Genomic DNA, 10,560 nt, shown 5'->3' with positions numbered 1-10,560 from the left:
AGAATGGCTTCAAACACACTAAAGATAATGAGGATGACACAGGTCTGGGCCAAGTTTATCTATGTTCACATAAGGTTACCATGAGTTGGAGCCAATTAGATAGCTACTATCAACATGACATGGAAACCATCTGTAGATGACAGCTACATTTCAGGGTAAAAATAGGACAGAGTTCAGCAATCAAGTTTATTAAAGATAACGCATCACTCAATCAGAAACAGAAGTGTATGAGTGCCGTGTCATCTCTAGTCAAAGTCACCATGAAGCCTCCCACGTTGCCTTCTAAGAGCTGCCTTCATGTCCTTGTTCCTCAAACTGTAGATGATAGGATTCAGGGTTGGGAGTACAACTGTGTAGAACACAGACAGGAGAAGATCTAGCTTTGAGGCAGAAATTGAAATTGGCTTCACATAGGCAATGCTACCAGATATCATGAAGAGTGTTACAACCAGGAGATGTGGAATGCAGGTAGAAAATGTTTTTGATCTACCCTCTTTAGAAGGAATCTTCAGGATAGTAGAAAATATAGACACATAAGAGATAGTAATGGAAACAAAACAGACTATTACAAGACTTGTAATAAAAACCATGACCCCAATTTCAGTGATGATTACTTTGGAATCTAAGAGGCTTAAGAGCTGTGGAATGTCACAGAAAAATTGATGGACTACATTGGACCCACAAAAGGGCAATGTGAATGTTGCCGCCACATGCATAAACCCACAGATCATGCCACTGAGCCAGGACATGACCATCATCTTCACACAGGCCCTTCGTTTCATAATGACTTCATAATGTAAGGGCTGGCAGATGGCCACGTAGCAGTCATAGGACATCACTGTCAGGATAGCTATCTCAGTAGATGCCAAGTCAATGAAAAAGAAGACTTGCAGAGCACACCCAAAGAAAGAAATCGATGTATTATGGGTCAAAGAATTAACAATAGATTTTGGAACCGTGACAGAGATATAGCAGAAATCTAAGAAAGATAAATTTCTCAAAAAGAAATACATTGGGGTTTGGAGGTGACCATCCAGAGTGGTAAGCATGATGATTAATAGATTCCCCATGACAGCTGCCAGGTAGAGCAATAAAAATAGAAGAGCGTGTATTATCTGAACTTCCAAAGTGTCTGAAAATCCCATAAGAAGAAATTCTGTAACTTCAGTTCTGTTTATATAACTTGTGGTTATTCCATTTCCTCCTATAAAAAGAACAGAGGATGAAAAAATTTAGATACCTGTATGTTCAATGTGACTACTAAATATGCTAAATTGCTATTTCTGAAGCATATGAGTCAGTGAGACAGAAGATATCACTCAAATGCAAACATGACTGTGATCTTTCTAAATCTGAATCTTAGTAACATAATATGGTACTTTGTACAGAGCATATTCTCAATAAATGTACCCTGGTATGAAATGTGTATAGAAGAAATTAAATCAAAGGACAAAAATAAAATGAAGAGTGATAATAAGAATAAAATAATCAACAATAATAAGAGTAGTAAAAAATTGCAGATTGCATGTATACTTGCAGAATAAACCACTAATACTCCCCAACTTTTACATTATACATATTATTTTCCTCTTCTGCTTTATAGTGTAAAATTGCAAAGTTTACCATCATACTTTGTAATTTTTGTAAAGGCAAAGTAGTGTATGAATTTGGAAAAGAAGCCTACTCTTCACCGTATTTATTTGGTGAAATAGCAATTATAGCTTGTTTTAGAGGGAAAAGAGACCCAAAGTCAACTACAAATTCTAGAGATCCATTTATTAAATCATAAACAAGACAAAAAATAAAAATTATCTAGATGAGGGAAACAAGCAGCATGAGGATTCACAGTCATTGGGCTACCTAAATATGACATTTAAAAAGAAAGAAATAAACTATCACAAAAGCATGAGCTCTGCTGAGATCAACTTATCTCAGTTTCAGTCAGAACTACAGAATTGAGAAAGGGACCATCATGTACTATCGGAGGATAGGTGCACTATTACAGATTGGGATTGGGATACCATTACAGATAAGAAGCTTATAAAATAGGTTCATGGCCTTTTAGTCCGGTTTGTCAGGGTATGTATGACTCATGATCATGGGGTTATAGCACCCCAATTAACATCAAAGACATGCCCAGGTGAGCCCCTCAGTGTGAAGCTTCCCCTCCATGGGTTGACTAGGACAGTGGTAAGAAACACTGCCTGAGGGCAAACTTTACATTGCTCTTCAATGGTGAGAGAAATAAATGGAAGTTGAATCTATGTAGACACTCCAAAGGGGATTTAGGTCTCTCAATGTAAACAGTAAGTCTTCAAATACATGCAAACTCTTGGATGCCATTATGACCTTGTGCTAATGACCTCCCTCATCTTTGTCTTGTTTTCTTGTTTAAGATTTAATAAATATCCTCTTTAAATTGTAATTGGGGGTTCCTTTTATACCTCAAAACAACTTACTAAAAGAACATCAGAGCAGATGAAGATCTATTTTTGAGCATCCTCTTACTTGAGAAGGTTGTCTGGGCAGAGAAAATGAGTCTTCCCTCTGTAGTCCACTTTGTATACTAAATATGGAACTTAAGAGGGTCTACCTTCTACTGATCCTCACAGGCCAGGTAGGCTTATTTAGGTGGGCTAAAAACTACTACCAGTACGCCATATAGAACCACAGTTGGAGGACACCCAAAATCTCAGTCTCCCAAGCTAATTCCTACTACATTCTTGGTGGATAAAGATGGAGAGTTCTACCTGCCTCCACCTGGTATAGTGGATGAGGCCTCTAAGTCCCTCGCTAGCTATTTTACAGCCAAAAGCCAATTGGCACCCTGAATACTCCCTCAAAGACTACAAGAGAGTATTTTTTAAAAGATGAGGCCAGTCCTGGGAGGGAAGTGGCTTCATTTTGCCTTCCTCTCTTCCCAAGACCAGCAGACAAAGTGATGAACTAAGACCTCCCAATTAATTTACACCTCTTTAAGTATTGCCTGGATATTCTAGAAGACAAAGCTACCTTAGAATGCTGCAGAAGTCCAAGGGCTATTTTTAGAAATCAGAGACTAGGGGCTAAACCAAGTTTATTACCCTGCGGGTGTTAAAAGAGGCTGATAGAAAACGTGTATCTGAGTTAAGCTTTGAATATTTTGGCCACATAATGTTTAGAATAACATTTTTAAAAGGAGAACCACATAGGACAAGCTAGGTGGGCAAGATTTTTCACAGTATGATCATGGTACGGGTGTGGGTTGGTTGAAACATACACTGCTGATCCAAGCCAGTCTCATCTTTTTTGCTGTGTGTCCTTGTCTTCAGAATTGTTTCAACACTGACATGAGACATAGAATAGTGAGCATGTAACCCAGACATCTAAAATGTTGAAGGGATTTCGAGGACAAATCTTTCCTAAGATCGATCTCCCCGTTCACCTGGTGCTTTACCTTTTCTTCTAGCAAAATGGCAACATCTGTGTTTAGCTCCAGATATATGTAATGTGTTAAACCAAATTCTCAGATATATTTTTCCCTTACTGATTTTTGCCGCAATACATTACATAAGGTAGTCTATTAATTTAAATTGAACAATTTATTGAGCTTTTAAAACTATAATGCATGCAGGAAACCACTGCCTCAATCTGGACTCAAAACATTTCCATCATATCCAAAACCCTCTTCCTACCTATGATAGATCAACTCTTCCTCCACTGCTTGCCACTCGAGTGCCATGGCTGCTTTTTGGCCACTACACGTTTAAAAAGTAACCTGGAAATTTTACATAATATTAGTATTTATCGAATAAAAATTTCAGGCAGTGTTCATCAATCAGTTGCTTCTTCTTTAAAAATAAAACCATTGACTGTCTACATTACACTATTATTTGTCTATCACGTTTATGTATTTTTCAAAGAAAAGGTTCAACAAGTTCACCCTTTTTTCTCTACAGGATAAGTCAACAGACAGGCAAAGAACCAAGAAAGATTCGATTTAGTGGTTGGTGGTTGTCCACTGGAGAATCATATTTCTTTTGTTCTCACTAATTGTCTAGAGTATAGAATTAGAGGAATAGATTCAAATAGTGGATGGGAAAATGCTGTCTGTGAACAAGAAAAATAACTAACCACATTTGAGGAGACTATTTTGACAACAGTTCAATGAAGTACTACTGACAAAATTAACTTCTCCCTTTTGTTGAAATTCTTAGTCGGATAATATGTCAACACTGATTATGTGGACAGATATCACAGATATGTCTGGAGACTTTTTAACTGAGTACTATTATACAAGGTTGAAGGAGAAGAATACACTTGCATAACTGAAAATATTTTAAAACATAAGTGCAAACATGTTAAAAGGTGCGTAGAACGTCTCTTTTATACAACACAAGTGTGCATTCAAAGCTTGTAATACCATCACTGAAAAAGCACATGGACACATCCAATTCCTATGACACACTGACACTTTTATACCATTCTACTATCCCTTTCTTTTTCCTTGGTATTATCAACATGTCATACACTTCCTCACTTCCAGATTCCAAGACAACTATTACATAGATGAAATCTGTGCTCAGTTTTTAAGAATTCATAATTCTTTGCAGCTAAATTTGAATAGAACATGATATGTGGTTCTGTTCATACAGTTTCTGGTTGAACAACAAAATAATGTGTTTAAAATTTTATTTCCCCAAGTTATGTAATACTACTTAATTAAAACTTACTGCATGGTATGGGCTGATTTCCGCTGAACTTGGCCATTGGACAATTTAAGTTGGCTCAAAATTTCCAATTCCTCTTTCTTTTTCTGAGTAAGAACTTCGAATTATCTGAACGTATGTATCAGGTAATATTTTATAAATCCTTTAATATTATAATTTAAATACAATTCTTAAATCAAAATTATAAAATTATAAAATCAAAATCTATTTTAATGTGAACATGTCATTTGGTTACTTGTGTGCTGTTTTAATTTCCATTTTACCTTTTGCTGTTTATGCATCTATATTGCAAAATTAACCTAATATGCTATATAATCTTCTAAGATTTTTAAGAGTTTTATCTTTAAAGAACTATATTTAAAAACCTCTAAAATTCTGAATGGCTTACAGGATTATAAGCCAAATCAACTACAATTGATTTCTACAAATGATGTAAACTATGAATTGAAAGCTAGGTATTGAATTTTTGTCTTTTATTTAGATGGATAAACAATTATCCTGCAAAATTATTAGTGTCACTTATATTTGGCTGATCCTCAATACTTTAAGGAGTGTACATTTGTTTGGATCTGTTTCTGAACTCTCTCTTGAGATACTTTCAGTCAACCCATAGGCCAATACCATACTACATCAACTTCTGTAGGTTGGTAAAGACACACACACAAAAATAACAATATCTGGTCATCACATAAGGGAAAATATATGACATATTTGCCCTCTGGAGGAAGAGCTACATATTTCTAGCCCTTGCTAATCCCAGTGTTCAACATTTTTTCCCTTTTTTAATATTGAGTAGGATTATATATTTAGCTATTAATCACTTTGTAAAAAAGTATAAAATTATACTTCTTCCTAAATATAATGAAGTTATACCTCCACATTTATTTAGTTCTACCTCGATCATCTTCACTTACATTTTACAATTTCAAGAGCGTTATTACACATATATTTCTAGATTTTCATGTAAGTAAAATATGTTTGATAATATTCCATATGATTTATAAATTATACATTCAAAAAATATATTGAAAGAAGCTCAAGAATTAGAACCTTCAGCATGGATTACAACTCAATAGAAACAAAACAAAAATCTTCAAAAGTGCACCAATAAATAACATCGTAATAAGCAGAAGAAAGATTATAGCTTTAAAGGATTGGATCTTATTGATCCACAACAAATTCTTTTTTTTTTATCATTTTATTGGGGGGCTCGTACTACTCTTATCACAATCCATACAGCCATTCATTGTGTCAAGCACATTTGTACATATGTTGCCATCATTTTCAAAACCTTTTCTTTCTACCAGAGCCCTTGGTATCAGCTTATTTTCCTCCTCTTCCACCCTCCCTCACTCATGAACCCTTGATAATTTATAATTTTTTTCATTTATTACACCAACCACTGTCTCCCTTCACCCATTATTCTGTTGTCCATCCCCCTGAGAGGGGGTTATATGTACATCATTGTGATCAGTTCCCCCTTTCTCCCCTCACCTTTCCCTTCCCCTCCTGGTATTGTGACTCTCATTATTGGTCCTGTATGGTTTATCTGTACTGGATTCCCTGTGTTTCCAGCTCTTATCTGTATCAGTGTACATGCTCTGGTCTAGCTAGACTTGTAAGATAGAATTTGGATCATAATAGTGGAGGGAGGCATTAAAGAACTAGATTAAAGTTTTATGTTTCATTGGTGCTATACTGCACCCTGACTGGCTCATTTCTTCCTTGTGACCTTGTGTAAGGGGATGTCCAATTGTCTACAGATAGACTTTGAGTCTCCACTCCTCGCTCCCCCTCAGTAACATTATTATGATTTTTTTGTTCTGGATCTTTGATGCCTGATACCTGATCCCATCGACACCTCATGATCACACAAGCTGGTGAGCTTCTTCCATGTGGAGTTTGATGCTTCTCAGTTCCATGGCCGCTTGTTTATCTCCAAGCCTTTCAGAACCCAGACACTATATCTTTTGCTTTATATTTTTGGTTTTTTACTTTTTTTACATTTGCTTATGCACCCATTTTGTCTTCAGCGACCCTGTCAGGAAGGTGAGCATCACAGAATTCCTGGTTATTAAAACAAAGTGTTCTTGCATTAAGGGAATACTTGTGTAGAAGCCCAATGTATGTCCACTGCCTTAATATTAATATATACATTTATTTACATAGATCTATTTCCCTATCATAATATATAAATATATTTACATATGTACCTGCCTCTATTTAGACCTTGATAAATGTCCTTTGCCTCCTAGTTCTTTCCTTTATTTCCTTTTACTTTCATTTTGTCCCACTATCATGTTCGACCTTCATTCAGGTTTCAGTAATTCCTCTCGGCTACATTGCCTTTGATCAAGCTCCACCAGGCATCCTATGCCCACATCATCATTGATTTTAGATTAATTGTTGTTCCCTTTTCCCTAGGTTTGTTGGCACCCCCCTTCCTTTCCCTCACCATCCCTTCTGTCCTGTGCCCCTGGAACCATCGGTTCTGTAGTTTTCTCCTCTGAATTGTTTATCCCGCCCATCTTATCTAGATAGACATGCAGAGACAATAATAAGCACAAAAACAAGACAGAGCAAAACAACAAAAGAAAACAAAACAACACAACAAAAAATAACGATAAAAAAGAAAAGCCTACAGAGAGGGTTTTTTTTACTTTAGCAGTGTTTTCCAGTAGAGTTTGAGTGGGTGCCACACCCTGGTCCCAAAGTCTATTTTTAGTATTCCCCAGGGACTTCATCGCTTTGCTCTCCTTGCTGCTCTGTTGCACACCTTTAGCATTTCTCCCTGGTGTGGTAGGGTCAGATTAGGCACAATTCCCACACTACATCCACATTTGTCTCCGTGAGAGGTGTCAGTGAGGGATGTCCTGTCTCATGGTAGGGCTGGCCCTATGGTCCTCTCCGTGCATTGGCTGCTCTGAGCAGGAATATCATCCTCAGGGCTTGGTGGGCCAGGATGTGTTCCATTCCCTCTCCTTCCCTCTTGGCTTGCTCCTGTATGCTCCTATCAGATGCAACCCTCTCCCTGTGCTTTAGCTTCAATGCTATCCTCTGAAGTGAATTCTTTGGTGAGGGGGGAGGGTCGCTATCCATGTAGTTGGGATTGGGGCCAGCCCCTCAGACCTCTCTATTAGTTCCCTGCTTCGCGCCAGTATGTTGCATTCACATCTTGGTGCAGCGGGTTGAAGTTTTGGTTCCTCTATCCCTCTCCTGTGGTGATATAAAGAATGCCCTCCCCTTGTGTGGATTAGTGCCCTGTTCCCCCACCACTCATGTTTTGTTTTTTTCTTTTCCCTCCTTTTTAAGTGACTTCCATCTGTATCCATGAATTGGGTTTGACACCTGCCACAGTACATGGACCTCACTCCAGGAATGTATGTATATATAGCATTTTCCCTATGGCCCTTTTTCATTTTTAAACTTACCTCAACAGACTCATGTTGTAATTGTCCTTTTATGCTTGGCTTACTTTGCTTAGTATAATTTCTCCGATTCTTCCCATGCGGCAATGTGCTTCATGCATATATCACTGCTTTTTAGGGATGTGTAGTACTCCATGGTATGTTTGTAACACCGTTTTTAAACCATTTGTCCACTGATGGAAATTTGGGTTGTTTCCAACTCCTTGAAATTGTGAACTGTGCTGCAATGAACATTGGAGAACAGAGGTCTTGCCACAGTTTGTGTCTTGCCGCCTCTGGGTATATGACCAGGAGGGAGGCGTGGTTTCTGGGTAATATGATAGTATGATTTCCAGCTATTTTAGATATGCCAAATTGATTTCCATAGTGGCTTTACATGCCTACTGCGCCACCAACAGTGGACTAGAGTTCCTATTTCACTACAGCCCCTTCAACACTTGTCAATTTCTGATATTTTGAATTGGGCTATGTTTGAGGGTATTAGGTGGTATCTCATAGTTGTTTTAATTTGCATTTACTTATGACTAATGATCTGGAACATTTCTCATATGTTTATTGGCCATTCAGATTCCTGCCCTTGTGAAATTTCCATTCAGATCCTTCGCCTACCTCCTCAGTGGGCATTTAGTTTTTATTTTTATTTTTGTAGCTAGCAGAGTACGTAGGTGTTTGATCTTCCATGTATCCCACTTTTCAATTTGTGCCTCCTCTGTGTTTGTGTCCTTCTTTATTTCCAATAGTCTATGTATTCCCTCAGCCAAAATTCTCAGGTTTATGCCTATCCCCTCATTGATGACTGTGGTAGTCTAGGAACATTAGAGAAACAAATCCACAGAAACTCATATGTATAAGAGAGAGTTTTATATAAAAGGTAAGTGCACATTGAGAAAACATCCCAACCCAGTGCTGCCCAAACCCACAAGTCCAACATTAACCCATTAACCCATATGTCCAACACCAATCCACAAAGCCCTCCTCCATCTCACAAAATACATGCAATGATGCTGACTGCAGGAGGAAAGTTGAGTCAGTGAATGTGTAAGCATCTCAGTGCTGGCAAGGGTCTCCACACAGCTGCTCCAGTACCCACAGCTGCTCCAGTACCCAGGGCTGCATCAGGGTAAGTCCATGTGGCTTTTCATCAGGTATGTCTTACAGGAAGTGAGCCTTGCCATATGAAGCAGGGAACTGGCTAAGGCAGCTACTGTACACCCTGGTCGGGCCATCAGAAAGCAAGAGACCCGAGAACTCAAAAGGCGAGGCTCACTGAGCCATTTATCTCTCCACCCTTCAATTAACGCCACATGTGTTTATTGGCCAGGTTGGCACAATAAACTTTAAATATCTCAATGACCCTAATAGTTTGAGGGTTTACTTCAAGGTCTGTGGTCCACCTTGAGTTTATTCTTGTGTATTGAGTGAGGTAAGGGTCTTGCTTCATTTTTCTGGATGTGAAATCCATTTTTCCCGGCACCACTTGTTGAAGAGGGCCTCTGTTTCCCATTTGATATTTTGGGGGCCCTTATCAAAGATCAGTTGTCTTATATGCTGATGATTTTATTTCAGGGTTATCAGTCCTTTTCCATTGGTCTGAGTATCTGTCATTATACCAGTACCACACTGTTTTGACTGCTGTGGCTATATAATAGGTACTAAAGTCAAATAAAGCAAGCACTCACACTTTGTCGACCTTCTTGAGGAGTTCTCTGCTAATTCTGGGCTTCTTCCCTTTCCATATGAAATTGGTAATCAGTTTTTCCAATTCTTTAAAGAAAGATGATGGTATTTGCATCAGGATAGCAATAAACTTATATAGTGCTTTGGGAAGAACTGACATATTTACTGTATTGAGTCTTCCCATTCGGTAGCATGTGATATTCTTCCATTTGTTGAGGTCACTCTTGGTTTCTTGTAATAGTGTACTGTAGATTTCCTTGTATAAATCTTTTTTTAGTCAGGTATATCCCTAGATATTTCAATTTGTGCTTGACTATTGTTAAGGGTACCACCTTTTTGATCCCCTCTTCAGTGGTCTTGTCCAATATGGATAGCAGTTCAATAGACTTCTGTTTGTTGATCTTGTATCCCGTCCCTCTGCCATATTCCTCTCTCACTTCCAGCGCTCCCCTTGTGAAGTTTTTGAGATTTTCCGTATATAAAATCATATCATCTGTGAATAAGGACAGTTCCATCTCTTCCTTCCCCAAGTGAACACATTTGATGTCTGTTGTTTGCTGTATGTTGTTAGCTAGGACCTACAATGTGATGTTAAATAAGAGTGGAAACAAGGGGCATCCTTCTCTGTTGCTCATTTTCTGTGGGATTGTTTTTGCCTTTTCTCTATTGAATACCACCTTGGCTCTTGGGTTTTCATGCATAGCTTGTATTATATTGAGGAATTTTCCTTCCATTCATATTTTTTG

General features: G+C 38.0%; 1 protein-coding gene across 1 annotated transcript; it reads right to left on the bottom strand.

Moving 5' to 3' along the window:
* Positions 1 to 245: 245 nt before the first annotated feature.
* On the bottom strand, positions 246 to 4,749 carry LOC105978826 (putative olfactory receptor 14L1). The gene is made up of 2 exons (XM_013005205.1): positions 4,713 to 4,749; positions 246 to 1,204 (listed from the first exon to the last, which is right to left on the bottom strand). Exons 1-2 carry the CDS (start codon positions 4,747 to 4,749, stop codon positions 246 to 248), a joined length of 996 nt encoding a protein of 331 aa, XP_012860659.1.
* Between the last annotated feature and the right edge of the window lie 5,811 nt (positions 4,750 to 10,560).

Source organism: Echinops telfairi, unplaced genomic scaffold (assembly GCF_000313985.2).
Source record: "Echinops telfairi isolate 266 unplaced genomic scaffold, ASM31398v2 ScPeMD7_7469;HRSCAF=8507_0, whole genome shotgun sequence".
Taxonomy (NCBI): Eukaryota; Metazoa; Chordata; class Mammalia; order Afrosoricida; family Tenrecidae; genus Echinops; species Echinops telfairi.
This window is presented reverse-complemented; position numbering and strand designations above follow the sequence as displayed.